Source organism: Diabrotica virgifera, chromosome 2 (genome assembly GCF_917563875.1).
Source record: "Diabrotica virgifera virgifera chromosome 2, PGI_DIABVI_V3a".
In the NCBI taxonomy this organism is placed as follows: Eukaryota; Metazoa; Arthropoda; class Insecta; order Coleoptera; family Chrysomelidae; genus Diabrotica; species Diabrotica virgifera.
Genome location: NC_065444.1, coordinates 3,713,716 through 3,731,458, shown reverse-complemented (window position 1 = coordinate 3,731,458; position 17,743 = coordinate 3,713,716). Strand labels below are relative to the sequence as shown.

General features: G+C 33.0%; 1 protein-coding gene across 1 annotated transcript in view; it reads left to right on the top strand.

Moving 5' to 3' along the window:
• Positions 1-17,743, top strand: part of LOC114330141 (telomere attrition and p53 response 1 protein) — a 58,055-nt gene that overhangs the window by 13,665 nt on the left and 26,647 nt on the right. The window contains exons 2-3 of the mRNA XM_028279457.2: positions 207-284; positions 5,401-5,593. Of these exons, the coding sequence (XP_028135258.1) occupies positions 207-284; positions 5,401-5,593 (271 nt within the window). The remainder of the gene's footprint in view (positions 1-206; positions 285-5,400; positions 5,594-17,743) is intronic.

The window sequence follows — 17,743 nt, the reverse complement described above, 5'->3', positions numbered from 1 at the left end:
TCAAATTTTTAGCATGTGAAACGAGGGTCAGAAGTACCAGTAACAGGTACCAGTAACGAGGGTCAGTAACATCAATATATTGTGTTTAGGCTCCTGTTATATTTTTTACATTCTCGTAATAAAACTGAAATAATGAATATAGCCAGTTCTTGCGACAGGGGTGGAATGGTGTACCTCCTTTTTGTAACATCTATATTTTTTTACAGATAGGTACTCAGGGGAACCAACAGCTATTTGGGTACAATTTCAAACGGCAGCAGGAACTGTTACTTCCTTATACAGAGGTATGATTTATATATATTTTTTATACATATTTTGATATCTTAAGTAAATTTATACCCCAGGAAACGAAGCCGAATACTGACGTGAAAAATTGAAAAATTACTTCCTGCTACATTTTAAATAGACTATGGTTATCGACTTTTTTATTGCATCATGGTATTTTATGGACATTAATAAAAAAAGGGATTTTTTTCATTCATTTTAATATTGTGAAAAAATTATGTATTGTAGATGAAAACAATCAACAGACGGCTTTTTTGAAAATACTTGCTCTTAAATTGAGACTTTCTGAATTAAAAAATTATAGTTATTAAAAAAAAAACAAAAAAATATGTAAAACATAATGTCACAATATGAGTTTTTATGTAATAATTACTATAATATGTGCAAAAGGTGGGCCCAATCGGTCAAGTAGTTTTTAAACAATTCTATTTGTTTAAGGCCATCGGTACATAATTCGCAAATATTTTACGGCTATCCCTACTTTTTCTGTCTTTACACGGCAAATTACGTGTAGTAAAATTCACACTGGTATGGATATGTAAACATTACTAGAATGTCATTCTACTTGAAAATGTCATCATTAACTTAAAGAGATGGCTTTTGAATGTTCTTGGATAACTGTTATTTGTATAATTGCAAATTATTAATTCAGTTAATAAATGTGATAGTTTTTTCAGTATTCAAGTGTTCAGTGAAGTATTCAAGAAGTATTCAGTGTTTGTAACAATTTATATGTACAACAAAAACTAATACTCAATCGAGAAAAGAGGAAAAGTGTTAAAGTGATTTTTTAATAATATATTGTTACTATGGAACGCTTACAATTTTGAGCATCTTTAACAACAAAATACTTGGATCACAGAATATATTATCCTGATGTATTCTCTGCTTGGATCTTCCACAAATAATACACAATAAATAACTTTTTATTAAGTTCACGTCTTAAATAAATTATTCATCAAATACACTATATTTATATCAATATTATTTAATCAACAACTCAAAAATATTCCCGATGCCAGGTCAAATATTTAAAAAATTGTCACTGTCTGACTGACAATATGCTGACAATATTCTATTCGACTGAGTACGTTGTAAGACAAAGATAGATTTGGAAAATATTACCACGGACATTGTGTTCATTTTTTTCGAATCCTGCAAAAACCAATAAATATTTTTGAAAAATTTAAACGCAGAATGAAAGACTAAATTATTACCGAGGACCGAAAGTCCCTTAAAATAAATAAAAAGTTTATTTTGAATGAGATATTTGAAATTTAAAATCACACTAAATTTTCTCTTAGTTTTCCACCCCTGTAACTTATTAAAATAAACATTATAGAAGTTCTCAGGGGCTTTCGGCCCTTGCTAATAACGTAATCTTTCATTCTGCGTTTAAATTTTTCAAAAATACTTAATAGTTTTCTCAGGATTCGAAAAAAATGAATCCCCATTTGAATAGCATTGCAGCCGAAAATACGTACCCATCCCTTAAGCCATTTGAGAAAAAATGGTAATTTTCAAGGGGCTGTACAGGTGCTTTGTCAATATGTATAACGGCTTTCTTGGCTACAATCTCTTACCCATCCCTTAAGCCATTTGAGAAAAAATGGTAATTTTCAAGGGGCTGTACAGGTGCTTTGTCAATATGTATAACGGCTTTCTTGGCCACAATCTCTTCGTAAGGTGTCAAACTTTCATGTGTTTAAAAAAGTATATTCATTTTTAATAATTGTTAAAAAAACCCAAATTGTCAAAAAGTGATTTCGAGGCAAAAAAGTAATTTTTTATGATTTCTTTAAAAATTGTTATAAAATAGGTTGAATGGAAAATTTTCGGTAGACTTGTAAACATAGTTTATTCGCCTTATAATCTATCGATTAAAACAAGTTTAAGCTTGTGGGTGAAATTGTGAAATATGTTTTACATATATATTTATTGTTCATTTTAATAATTATAAATAATTGCTTAAAAATAATTTTTTAACATAAAAAAATCTTATTTTAAAGAGCAAGTATTTTCAAGAAAGTCGTCTGTTGAACATTTCCATCTGCAATATGTAGTTTTTTCACAATATTGAATTTTGTTTTGTTTAAATGTTAATAAAAAATTAGTAGTAGTATGTAAAAGTTTCGATACCCACGATGTTTTGCCTTTTATATTGACTTACCCTAAATATTCCAGTTAAAACATAGCGACCAGTTATCTTTTGATTTTTAAATGTTTCGTTTCCTGGAATAGCTGGAAAAGAACAGACTATTTTACTAGTATCTAGGTACAGTTCATATCATATGAAATAAACATTCTTTAAATGCCTTTATTCTTTTTTTAAATCTTTATATTATTTTTTTCGACATATTGTCATACATTAGAACTTTTTTCCATTTTTATCTTCAATATTTTGTTTAGAAATAATACGTTCAATCAAAATATATAGGGCGTCACAAAAGTAGCGGGATGGTCGAATATTCCTTAAAATCAACATCGAATCGAAAAACTGAAAAATACGTGTTCGGTTCAATATTTTTGATAAATCTATCGAAAGGCACCAAACACGACTCCCCATTCCACTCCCTGGAGGTGGGTGGGGAGTAACTTTAAAATCTTAAATAGGAACCCACATTTTTTTATTGCAGATTTGGATTTCTTACATAAAAATCAGCAGTTTTTATTCGAGACATTTTTTCGAATTGTGGATAGATAGCGCTATAAACAGAAAAAATGATTTATCATGATACCCTAACTCTAGGTAAATTATAGAAACGGTCTAATATCTCGAGAGTATACTTCAAATAAAAAATCAAAAAGCATGTGTTTAATAAAAATTGGAATAAATCCTTTGTAAAAGGTATAAAATTTATTAAAATCCCTAAAGGGCTACATCAGAACAAAACGTTTTCGATTTTATTACAAAATCATCATCAGTGTAAGACCTAAAAGTAAGTATAACCTATTTTATTAATGTAAATGGATACATAAATGGATCCATTTCCAGCTAATTTATTTATTTTCATTATTATTATGTACAGTTGGTTGCATACAATCTGGCTACTGCTCCATCCACATTATAAAACTCATTTAATACAACCTACAAAATTGGGGTAAACTTTATTATAGCCACATCTTTGTTGATGTTAGTTATTACTGTTGGAAAAAAATTTTTAAAAAATATATCACAATCAGTTGGCTGAGGTAATACATGGTAACCATTATGTCACTTTGTTCGGTTTGATCTTTGACACCTTTCAGAAACATCACTCAACTTTCGTTCAGTTGCCATAAAGTCATCGAAATGTAAACTCAAATTTTTTTTGCATCCCACATGTTGGGAATTTAAATACCTTACCTTAGGGCATTATTCCTGTTGCCTTTTGCCCATCACAAGGCATTTTAAGTAAATATGCATCTGTAAAGCATACATTTTATATTTGAAGGGTTATTACCCCTATATTTCTTTGGTGGCTCAGCTAGCATCCAGACTGTGAGTATAACCACTCGTTTTAAACCTTAGTCAGAATTTAAATATCAATTTTACATTAATAAAATAGGTTATACTTACTTTTAGGTCTTACACTGATGATGATTTTGTAATAAAATCGAAAACGTTTTGTTCTGATGTAGCCCTTTAGGGATTTTAATAAATTTTATACCTTTTACAAAGGATTTATTCCAATTTTTGTGATTGATGGTATACAGCCAACTACAGGAAAACTTTTCTTTCCTTGTGGATCATGTGTTTAATATTTTTCAAAAACCTATCGAATAACACCAAACACGACCCCCACTCCACTTCCTGGAGCTGTGGTGGCGATAACAATAAAATCTTAAATTAATAGAAGCCCCTTTTTTTTCGCGGTTTTGGATTCCTCATGAAAAAAATAAGTAATATTTATTCAAGACATTTTTTAGACAATTATTGTTAATAGGTGGCGCTAATAAATCGTATTTTTCCGATTATAGCGCCATCTATCAACAATTCTAAAAAATGTCTCGAATAAAAATTGCTTATTTTTACGTATGATATCCAAAGTTTCAATAAAAAATGTGGGTTTCTATTTAAAGGCTGTATGACACTATGCATTTTCTTGTATCATTTCTAATATCGTTTCTGATATGTCAAAAAAATGTATAGTGTCATACACAGATACAAGAAACGATATCAGAAACGATACAAGAATTTGTGTCAGGCACAGATTCTTGTACAATAACTGCGCCAATTTCTGCGCAAAGAGCAAAAACGTAAAACCTGCTGGTAAAACTTCTAAATGTCATAATGGCGGCTGAAAATGAGATCATATGATTTATGTCTTGATGAATTTATTTGTGTTTTGTAGGTATTATTTATAAATATTTTATTGATACTTAATATACCGTTTGGTATGGACTACTGTTCTACTAATAACCATATATTTAGAATAACTTTGGGTTTCATATTGCATAATTTTTTAATAGAGGAAAATACAATAGTTCCAATTTGGATCAAACTGAAGATAATTATAATGCAAATATTTTAGCACAAATATCAAAACAAAATAAAAAATACAAATAATCAACAGTCAACGTAAAAATTCTAGTTATTATAACAATAAAATATTTGTTTTTAAAAGTTTATAAATTTTATAAAATCCTTAAAATCAGCTGTAGACGCAGTACTACCATACCAATGTAAGGTGACAGGGTGACAAACAAAATTTCGACCAATCACGTGCCGAATTTCATACAGTTTTCGATACAAGAACTTGCATAGTGTCATACAGGGCACAAATGTACATACAAGAAATGATACAAGAAAATGTATACAAGAAACGATATCAGAAACGATATTAGAAATGATACAAGAAAATGCATAGTGTCATACAGCCTTATGATTTTAAAGTTACCCCCACCGACCTCCAGGGCATGGAGTGGGGGTCGTGTTTGGTGTTGTTCGATAGATTTTTGAAAAATATTAAACTCGTATTTTTCAGATTTTCTCGTTACTTTTGGGACATCCTGTACATACCTACAAAGAAACCGTAAATAAATATATAATTTTTCCACCGGCAGTCATTGAAACTACATATTGTTAAAACACTTTCGTTGATGTTATTGAAATAATCTGTTTGTTTTGTTTAGAATCGAGTGAAAGCTTGAGAAAAACGTCCGAAGTGGCGAAACAGAGCGGCTACCAAAAAAGAAACAATGAAATATTCAACTGGGCGAAGAGGAAAAGGCGTCTGATCCGGAGGGAAGATCTCTTGGCATATCTGGCTGGTAAACATCCCCCTCCGCCCAGTAGACAGAGTCACCATCATCATTCACATCACAGGTTAGTAATCTAATGAAAATTTATGTTATTTTGTAAACGTAAAAATTCTCATTTTTTGTTCCCCTGAATATTTTGAATTTTCTCTGGACAGTCCCATTCCTTCCTTTTTCAGCTATATAGCCCAGTAAATGACTGTTTTTTTGCCAAAGCGGGGATTTTTGCAGTGACTCGAGCGCGTCAGATTATCACATGGGGAGAAACCTTGTACCCTGTAAATGTACCTCTACCATATATTGGCTCTTAATACAGGGGAGTTTGTTAAGGGGGATCCGAAAAAAAGTCTATCCATAGAAAAAACTCAAAATCGTCAGATTAAGATAAGGGAAGTTAATTACATGCAAAACAGTGTATATTTAAAAAATGTGACGATTTGAGCGGGGCGTAAGGAAGGGCGGATCACAAAGTTTCACAAAAAAAAAGCGAACAATTCGAAAAACTAAAAAATATGGATTCAATATTTTTCAAAAATCTATCGAATATCAAACACGGCACCCACGGTGCGGGGTGGGGGATAAATTTAAGATTTTAAATACGAACTCCGCGATTTTTCGTAAAATGAACAACAGATCGAAAAACTGAAAAATACACGTATTCAATATTTTTGAAAAATCTATCAAATGACACCTAACACGATCCTCCTCGGAGGTGGGGTGGGGGGCTACTTTGAAGTCTTAAATAGGAGCCCCCATTTTTATTGCATATTTGGATTTTTTACATAAAAATTCTTCTTCTTCTTTTGCCCTTTAATTCGTCCAATTCTGAACATAGGCTTCCCCCAGTTTCCTCCATTCGCTTTCCAGTGCGTTCCTCCTATCTTTTTAATGTCGTCTCCCCATCTCATCTGGGGTCATCATCTTGCTCTCTTTCCTGTCCATGGTCTCCATTGTTGTATCGTGCTATTCCACCTATTGTCCGTTTGTCTAGCGTTATGACCTGCGAAGCTCCATTTTAGCCTGGTTATATGTTGACCTGCGTCTTTGACTTTTGTTCTATTTCTGACCCAGTTGTTTTGCTTTTTGTCTGTCAATTTTACTTCTAACATTGCTCTCTCCATGGCTCTTTGTGTCTTTATTATTTTATCCATGTTTGCCTTGGTCAAGGTCCATGTTTGGCATGCGTATGTGAGAATTGGAAGTATGCACTGGTCAAACACTCTTGTTTTTAAGTATTGTTGTATTTTTTTATTCTTTAGGACCCATTTTAATTTTCCAAATCCTGCCCAGGCTAATCTGACCCTTCTTTTTACCTCCGCTGTTTGGTTTTCCTTATTTATTTTTATAATCTGTCCCAAATACAGAGAGAGTCTGTAAAGTGGAATAAATTCAATATCTCAAATACTAATTGTTTTTTTGGAAAATGCTCAGACCCGTCGATTAGTATTTCAAATTGTCCTTTTTGACATTCAATAAAAATGTATACAGGGTGTCCCAATTTAGAGATATGACGTCATCGTCGATTTTCTTAAATGGCAACACTGTCATTTTGATAGCTAATTTGATAGGGTTTGTAAAGTTATACATAACTGCAAAATATCAAATTTTTATTCTCTACCATTTACAAGATAATAGAAAATAACAAAGTTATATCTGTAATTTGGAATATATTCAATAATTAAAATACTAACTGTTTTTTTGAAAAATGCTCAGACCCGTCGATTAGTATATCAAATTGTCATTTTTGACATATAATAATAATGTATACAGGGTGTCCCAATTTAGAGATATGACGTCATCGTTGATTTTCTTAAATGGCAACACTATCATTTTGATAGCGTGTGTAAAGTTATACACATCTGAAAAATTTCAAAATTTTATTCCCTACCATTTACAAGATAATAAAAAATAACAAAGTTATGAAGAACAAGAAGTAATCAAATAATAATTGAATTTATTTATTTCAATTAAGCAAATGCTCATAACGTTGCCCATTGACAATTTGACAATAATTGAGGGCAACATTATGAGTTTTTGCTTAATTTATTGAAATAATTAAATTCAATTATTAGTTGATTACTTCTTTTTCATAACTTTGTTATTTTTTATTATCATCTAAATGGTAGAGAATACAAATTTGAAATTTTGCAGTTGTGTATAACTTTACACACCCTATCAAAATAGCTATCAAAATGACAGTGTTGCCATTTAAGAAAATCAACGATGACGTCATATCTCTAAATTGGGACACCCTGTATACATTATTATTATATGTCAAAAAGGACAATTTGATATACTAATCGACGGGTCTGAGCATTTTTCAAAAAAACAGTTAGTATTTTAATTATTGAATATATTCTAAATTACAGATATAACTTTGTTATTTTCTATTATCTTGTAAATGGTAGAGAATAAAAATTTGATATTTTGCAGTTATGTATAACTTTACAAACCCTATCAAATTAGCTATCAAAATGACAGTGTTGCCATTTAAGAAAATCGACGATGACGTCATATCTCTAAATTGGGACACCCTGTATACATTATTATTGAATGTCAAAAAGGACAATTTGAAATACTAATCGACGGGTCTGAGCATTTTCCAAAAAAACAATTAGTATTTGAGATATTGAATTTATTCCACTTTACAGACTCTCTCTGTATATATAATCATTACCGGCTTCTATTGTGGTGTCGTTTAGTATTACGTTTCTATTGTTTTGTGTGTTTGTTATTGTTTTTGTTTTGGCAAAATTCATTTTTAGACCTATTTGTTCGGATTCATTTGCTAGTTCGGTTAGCATGGTTTGTAGTTCTTCAAAACTTGATGCTATGACTACTACATCGTCTGCATATCTTAGGTGGTTTAGTTTCTTTCCATTTATGTTTATTCCCATGTTTGTCCATTCCATTGTTTTGAAAACATCTTCCAGTGCTAATGTAAATAGTTTAGGAGAAATAACATCTCCCTGTCGCACTCCTCTGTTAATTGGTATGGGTTTTGTGGTTTCTTCCAATTGTACTGTCATTGTTGCAAAAATTAGTAACTTTTATTCGAGACATTTTGAATTATGGATAGATGGCGCTATAGTCCGAAAAAAGATTGTTGGAAATGGAAAATTAATTTAAAAAATAGAAAGTCCTCTACTTTATGGAAAAGTCAACTTACCTTTTTTTGGTTTTAAGCAGAGCCTATTTTACTTCAAATCAGGCTTGAGGCACTACACACTTTTTGGGGCAATAATTTAACAATAATAATAATAATATTACTGCACCAGAAATTTAAATTTTTATGAACAATAAATAAAATTTATACCTATTTAAACAATCAAACATTGATTAATAATTGGATGTAGATATAGAACAGGGAACCAAGCATCATCAAGTAACAACTGAGAAAATCAACAAAATTGATTGTCGTCAGTTAGGATCGATTATTTTGAACAACGGTTATTTTAAGATATTTTAGGTTACGCTCAATGTTAGTATAGGTAATTTATACTTTTGTTGTCTGAAAGTAGTTTAAAAAATATCATTCATAAAATAAATATGCTACTTGGTTCCTTTTAAAAAAATTACATTTCAATATTTTTTATACAATTTTAAAAAGAACCAGTCACTTGGTTCCATGCATAAATAGGATTATTTTTTTTTATAAAGAAACTTAAAATATATTGAAACGAATGGGTTTCAATGAACACAAGAAAATGTCAAGTCACCAAATAAAACAGATTTATTTTCCAACAAAGTAATGTGGTTCCTTGTACAATATCGTAAAAACAATATTTAATGCTACAAACAGGTATCAATAAAGGCAAAAGAAAATAAAAAAATGATAATTATTATTTTTGATAGAACTTTAACAAAATCTGCCTCATTATTCAGTTTCAGTTTCAAACTCAAAATCAACGTCACCATCATAACCATCTACATCATCTATAATAGCGTCATTAGCAAGCAATGATGTAAAAAAGTTTTGCTCGTTATACGGTAACCAGTATTTTTTTCAAACTGACTATAAAAAAACGGTATCTAAATATATTTTGATTAATTACAAAACACCAAAGTAATTATGTCTGACTACCTAATTTGTGTTTAGCGAATAAGATGATTAGAAATATTATCGTGCAAATCGTACTTCAAAAAACATTTTAGAAAATACGGAAATATTTAGGTACATACCTATATGCACATCACTTCGGATTCCATAAATATCATATTTCTGAACAAAGAACCAATAAGAAGAGAATCCATATTATTCCTACTAGACATTTTAGAACATGGAACCAAACAACAATAAAAAGTACCAAACCCCCACATTTCACTTAACTTCATTATTGAAAAAGGAACCAGGTAACATATTCGAGGTTATAAAATCCATATAAAAATGTAATAATTTGTAAACTTACCTACTGTTTATTATGTGAATTGGCTTTTAAAAGATTTACATATTTGTTTCCACGCGACATTCTTATAAACTTTCAGATTATTTCGAAATCACTAAATCGTAGTCTAAAAATTGTGGATCTTTGTTCTAAAATTACTATTTCGCGAACCTGTACAAGAACATAGACCTTTCGTCAATAGATGGCGCTACGGGTATTATTTAAGATTTATATTCTGTAGCTGGGTGCAGGGGTATTGTGTAAATCTATTTAACGACAGAAACCAATATTTCAAAATTTGGCGGTTGGTTCCCTGTTCTATATCTACATCCAATTATAATTCTTATTGTTATCATTTATCATTTCCTGTTCGTAAAATGAAATAATTTTGAAAATCTATTTTGATATTGTAATAAAAATTTTTTTGGTGATATTTCCGGGCCCCATTAAAATACGGGCCCGAGGCAGGTGCCTCACGGGCCTAGTGGTAAAATAGGCCCTGGTTTTAATACCCAATCTTCACAACCCAATAGGTCCCCATAACTCTCGAGTAACTGCAAAGTTAGCATATTTTCCTCCCATTATAAAAAAAAAAAAACAAAAAAATGGTGTATTTAGTAGTTTGCAATACATATCTTCTTTAGTAATGGAACAGTTTCAAAGTTTTTTTTATAATATATCCTAGCATATAAAAATAATAACATCTGCATGACCCTTTTTGCAGTAAATATTCATTAATTTTTTATAAACAATGTTTTTCAAATAATTTTTTTTCTTTAATATTGTGATAAATAGAAATTGGCACAAAAACTAACTTGGCAAAAAAATTGGCAAATCCTCGAAGAAAACTTATTCAGAAACCATGATTAATTGTCTAAGAATTGGACAGATTGATAACAACAAAATACTATCAGTGTATTGCGTGATTTGTTGTTGTTAATTATTGTCTTTATCAGGACGTAATACCATTTTAATTATTCCGTTTTATAATCAGTTAGTAGCCATTGAAAATGATCAAAATAAAAAAATTCCATTGGTTAATTGAAATTTATGGGTGAATGTATTACTGATAAGACAAAAATCCAAACAACAGGTAATTTAAATATAGTTTATATATTGATGTTGCATGTTGCGGGGGGGGGGGGGGTACAACGGCCTCCTTTATTTAGATGGACTTGCCCAAGTTTTTTTATGTATTTTGACCAGTAGAACACGAATTTTTTGAGTAACAGTTAATCCGGATGTCGCTAAAATTGTTATAAACAAAAGACTTGCAAAATTACACATTAATTAAAACTATTTTCTGCGACGTGTTATCAATGTATTCTCCTATTTTTAAATTTATATAAAAATGTGATTTTTATTTACTACCTTACGAATGTGGTGATTTTGCAGTGGGAAAAGAAAAAATAATAACAAGAAATGCATGATTGTCTTGATCAACACAAGGCTCGGTACTTTATGTCTCGATTAACAGCCGATTAGTTATCCGGGGTTTAATCGGGACCTCTTTAGGGTCTCTTGCGTTGTAATAAATACAATTACAAGTATCATTATAATTATAAATAAGTATAATAATAATTATAATTACATTTATTACAACGCAAGAGACATAAAGTACCGGGCCTTTCCTAAAATTTAAATTCATTCTTCTAGATTTGTTGTTGCGTGTATTTTTGTTATTTCAACATTTTATTCAAACAGTTGAAGATACATTCTTGTTTATCACAACAAACTCGAACGTTGCAAATACTCGCTAAAAGAAAAAATTTCTATAATATGTATGTACCTTTGTACTTCTTTTTTACATTTCTCATTGTAAATTTACGTTATACCCACGATGGCGATGTCCTTCCTTTGTGAACATCTGTTGCGAAGGTATTGATTTTTAAGTATGGAGCAGAGTGCACACCTGCCTTTGTACTTACATTCCTTTTATTTTCTACCTGCCCGCTATTCCTATGATCAACGGGAGGTACCAGGGAAATAGACCATTTTAAAGTGTATTTATGCGTTTACCTGTTTTAGGTCAGTAACCTTAATTTAGCTATTCTGTTTCACTGCCAATTTTGAGAATCCCCTATGTATTTCACTCAAATTTGGTGAATCACAAGTTTGTACATATTTCATAGTCGACACGCGAGTGCATAGACCAGTGGCGGATCTACGAGCGGGGGGAAAACAGGGAAATTCCCATCCAAAATTCATGAAACTTAAATCGTAGACAGACAAATTTAACCCAATAAACCATCTAGTTAGGAAAATTAAGGGAATTTAATGCGTATACGTTATTATTTATGTCTTTTATGTAGTTTGGGTTTATCTTCGTGGTTGGTGTTTCATTGTTTCTTCTTCATTGCAAATTGGCAGGTTCCTCCCAAGGCAAATGTCTATATCCGCCACTGGCATAGACATTGGCGAAGTATCGACAGTTTAGTTAACCATTAACTACTGACGTGGATGTTTCAGGACGTAGACTCTGACATGCGATATGTCATATCGTTGCCTATTCTCCTTTGCTTTCAATATGAACTTGTCTTATTGGGACCGTGCAAGTTCAGCAAAGCGACACCTATTTCTACGCCCTGCAACTTTATTCGCACTTTTAATTATATTGGCCAATTATATTAGTCCTAGGTACTGGATAATTGTCAAGGCCATAGTCCAAAAAAAGTAATAAGAAAAAATAAGATTCAGGTTATGTTATTAAAACGTAAACAATTGTATGTAGTAAATAAAATTAGTTATTAAAATGCAAACTGCAAGCAAACTACAATTAATTAAATTTACCTTTATATAATAATTTCATATCATATCAATATTGTGGAGCAATATATAATTCTTCTTCATCAATGACAGTAGATATGAAATGTACGTCAATTTGACAATTTCAATTGACAATATGAATTATTTAAGAAAGTTGCAATATTTCTCCACTATTCGCGCACGATCGTTTCTCAATTCCCTTCCAAGTACTTGCACACCGCGAATACCACTGTATTTATTTTTTGCATCAACTATGGAATTATTATTCACACTGCTGTAGAATAAAATACTGCTCCAGATAAAATAAATGTACCCCGCACAAACCTTATGGAAGTTAAGTTTGGATCAAGGAAAAGTACTAGTAGTCTAGGATTTTTTCCTGGCTATCCAATGGCGACCTTTACTTTGACCTTGACCTTCAACGGACGTCATCTTCTAGTTTCGGGGTTTTCGGCATTTAATTGATGCAAATTAATTACTGGAGGGTTTTTTGAGGTCGCTAAACACGAATATGCCACCAGAACCGACTCCCGGAGCAGCTGGTTTCTAAGGTTAATGAAAGGCGCTCCTGGAGTTTCGAGGGTCTTTGGTACTACATTAATGCAAACGGATTAGTTATAGGTTTTTGGGGTTGCTGAACACGAATATGTGATCAGCACAGACACAGGAGCACCTGGTGCCTAAGACAGGATATCTTCTGGAGTTAAAAACCTAAGAGTAATCCATTTGATTCCTCCGAAACTCCAGAAGATAACCTGTCCTTGGAAACCAGGTGCTCCGGGAGTCGGTTCTGGTGGCATATTCGTGGTGTTGGCAACCTCAAAAAACCCTCCAGTAATTCATTTGCATCAATTAAATGCCGAAAACCATCGAAACGCTAGAAGATGACGTCTCTTGCAGTGGCCCTGGTCACCACGTCGTCCGGAGGTCAATTCTGATGGCATATTCGTGTTTAGCGATCCCAAAAACCCATGAGTAATCTGTTTATATCAATGTAATGCCGAAAACCCTCGAAACTCTAGAAGATGACGTCCGTTGAAGGTCAAGGTCAAAGTAAAGGTCGCCATTGGATAGCCAGGAAAAAATCCTACACTACTAGTACTTTTCCTTGATCCAAACTTCTACGTGTTGCCAGATAACCAGTAACTCAGAGAATTGGAATACCCAGTAAATCTTATAATTTTCCGAGTTTGTACCTCTTATATCTTGAAAATCCTTCATACGATTGAGTTGTGCCCATGAGAACTTTTTATCAGGATGCTTCAAAGAGTATTTTCCCAAAGTATGAACGAAATCCACTGGGACCCAATTTCCATAAGGTTTGTGCGGGGTACTTTTATTTTTTCAATAAAATTATGAACGCGTGTATAATATTAAAAAAATGGTGGAGGTTCTTACACAATCCTTTAAAACCGGATTACAAGAAAAATTTGAGTATTGGTAATTAAAAAAGGGTAAAATAGTGTTGAAAGTAGAACAACTAAATGAACTTAACGAAGGAATACACTGGACTGCTTTTAACTATAGAAACGTAAACACTGACATGCGCAAGAAAACTTTGTGTCAACATAGCTCAAAGACTAAACCACATTAAAACTGCAGCAGTTGAGAGCAGGTACAATTACACACCACATGAAGGTAAAAATATGGTGTTCTAGGAATCTCTTATAAAACAAGTTTTACAACCAAATAAATTTTTCGGCGCGGTATGGCATACCGCATGGCACTGGTTAAGGGTTAACAACGATATTTTTTATGTCGTCCTATTTTCGATTTGTCTTGAAATATTCCTAGTATTCTGTTTTGCGTCATAACTCTATTAATATATTTATTCCATCCCATTCTCTTTCGTGCCTGTGTGTCAACTGGATCTTCTTGCACTGGCTTCTAACGTTTTCCCTAATTTTCCTATCATATACAGTTTTGCCTGTTATTCTTCCTACTAAGTTCATCTCTGTTTTTTCCATTATTCGTTTTGTTGTAGGTACAATCTTACTTTGTGTATAGTTCAGTCAACAAGTCTTAAAGGCTCAAGGCTTCATTTGTTTTCATCTATTTTCATCTTTCCTGTCATGCTTTAGTTTTTCTTTTTGTATCAGCTTCAGTATTTATTATTTCTTTAGGAATTCTTTGGTTGTCCATATATTTGCATTAATTCGTTATTGGTTTTTCAAATTATCATCATCATTCATCATCATTCTCTTTGCCTTATCCCTATGCGGGGTCGGCTTCCCTAATTGCATTTCTCCACACAATTCTATCTTGGGTCATATCAATGTTAATCTTCTTTACCAACATGCCCTGCCTTATCGTCTCCCCCCAGGTCTTCTTTGGTCTTCCTCTCCTACTCCTTCCAGGAATCTGCACTTCAGCTATTCTTCGTATTGGGTGATTAACGTCTCGACGTTGAACATGACCAAACCATCTTATCCTATGCTCTCTCATTTTGGTATCAATTGGTGCCACACCTAGACTTTCTCTAATATACTCATTTCTAATTTTATCCTTCTTTGTCACTACACTCATCCATCTAAGCATTCTCATTTCCGCCACATGCATTCGTTGTTCCTCTTTCTTTTTCACTGCCCAACATTCAGTTCCGTACATCATAGCCGGTCTTATGGCTGTTTTATAGAATTTTCCCTTCAGCTTCATTGGAATTTTTCTGTCACACAACACACCACTCGCTTCTTTCCACTTCATCCATCCAGCCCTAATTCGACTGCATGCATCTCCATCTATTTCTCCATTACTCTGTAATACCGATCCCAGGTACTTGCCTTTTAACAATCAGTTCACCATCCAATCCAAAGATACCATTTTATTTGTAGTAACTCCATCTTTAAACGTACATTCCAAATACTCTGTTTTTGTCCTACTAAGTTTTAAACCTTTTTCCTCCAGAGCTTGCCTCCACTGTTCCAGTTTTTGTTCTAAGTCTCTTTCACTATTTCCTACTAACACGACATCATCAGCATACATTAAGCACCATGGAATGTTACCCTGTAGTTTCGCTGTTATCTGGTCCAAAACTAATGAGAATAAATGCGGACTAAGCACAGAGCTTTGGTGCAACCCTACTTTCACATGAAATTTCGTCACATGCATTCGTTGTTCCTCTTTCTTTTTCACTGCCCAACATTCAGTTCCGTACATCATAGCCGGTCTTATGGCTGTTTTATAGAATTTTCCCTTCAGCTTCATTGGAATTTTTCTGTCACACAACACACCACTCGCTTCTTTCCACTTCATCCATCCAGCCCTAATTCTACTGCATGCATCTCCATCTATTTCTCCATTACTCTGTAATACCGATCCCAGGTACTTGCTTTTTACAATCAGTTCACCATCCAATCCAAAGATACCATTTTATTTGTAGTAACTCCATCTTTAAACGAACATTCCAAATACTCTGTTTTTGTCCTACTAAGTTTTAAACCTTTTTCCTCCAGAGCTTGCCTCCACTGTTCCAGTTTTTGTTCTAAGTCTCTTTCACTATTTCCTACTAACACGACATCATCAGCATACATTAAGCACCATGGAATGTTACCCTGTAGTTTCGCTGTTATCTGGTCCAAAACTAATGAGAATAAATGCGGACTAAGCACAGAGCTATGGTGCAACCCTACTTTCACATGAAATTTATCAGTCTCTCCCACACCTATCCTAACACTAGTCGTTACTCCCTCATACATGTCCCTCACAATCTTTACATATTCACCAGGGACTCCTTTCTTATTGAGTGCCCACCACAGAATCTCTCGAGGAACTCTATCATATGCTTTCACAAGATCAATGAATACCATATGAGCGTTTGTTTCTTTATCCTGTATTTTTCCATCAACTGCCTTATAATGAAAATTGCATCTGTTGTTGATCTGCCCTGCATAAAGCCAAATTGATTCTCGGATATTTCGGTCTCTTCACGTATCCGTCTATCAATTACTCTTTTCCATATTTTCATGGTGTGGCTAAGCAGTTTTATATCCCTGTAGTTTGTACATTGTTGTATATCTCCCTTGTTTTTTTAAACAGTTACCAGTGTACTGCTTCTCCATTCGTCTGGCATTTGTCCAACTTCCATAATTCTATTAAATAGGCCTGCTAGCCACCTTGTTCCTGTCTCTCCCAATGCTCTCCATACTTCCCCAGGAATATCATCTGGTCCTACCGCTTTTCCTTTCTTTATTTTTTGAATCGCTTGAGCCACTTCCTCGTTTGTTATTTTGGTGACCATTGCTGCTACTGTCTCCGTTGACTCTACAGGCTATCTGTCAAATTCTTCATTTAATAAGCTGCCAAAGTACTTTCTCCATCTCTTTTTGACATCCCTTTCGTGAACTAGTATTATATTATTTTCATCTCGGATACATCTAATCTGATTAAAATCTTTTGCTTTCTTTGCTCTCTGTTTGGCTATTTTATATAATATCTTCGTTTCGCCTTCCCTGGTATCAAGTTGATCGTATAGGTTTGAATACGCTTCGGCTTTGGCTTTTGCTACTGCTACTTTCGCTTCCTTTGTCGCCACCATATAGTTTTGAAGATCTGTGTAGGATCTGGTTTCTTGCCATGAAACCATATAGGGAATGTGCTATTCCTGACAGTGATTGAAGGAACGTACTGGTTTATACAACCATACATAACATGATACAAGTCATCCACACATTCTTCCGCATTCAAGTTCGAAAATAAGTAATCGAAATCATCGATAGATATGTATAATTTTCTCTTCTCTTTTATTTTTCCTTGTACTTCGTTTAACCACCACCAAGTCTCTTTATCCTCAAACTTTTTTCCTGACGTTCTCCCAAGTATTTCAATAGCAGTCTCTCTAATACTACTGGCCATTTTTCTCCAAATTGTATTAGGGTTTCCTTTTATGTTCCAACATATTTTTTCTACTATTCTTCTCCTTAATATACCTTCTTTCTCATCTTTTAGCATCCACCTCTTGATTTTTTGTGGTCCTCTCCGATATTTTTGTTTAGTTTCGCATTTTACTTTGATGTCCAGAACAAGCAGCTTATGTTGTTGGCTTACTGTCTCACTAACTATTACCTTGC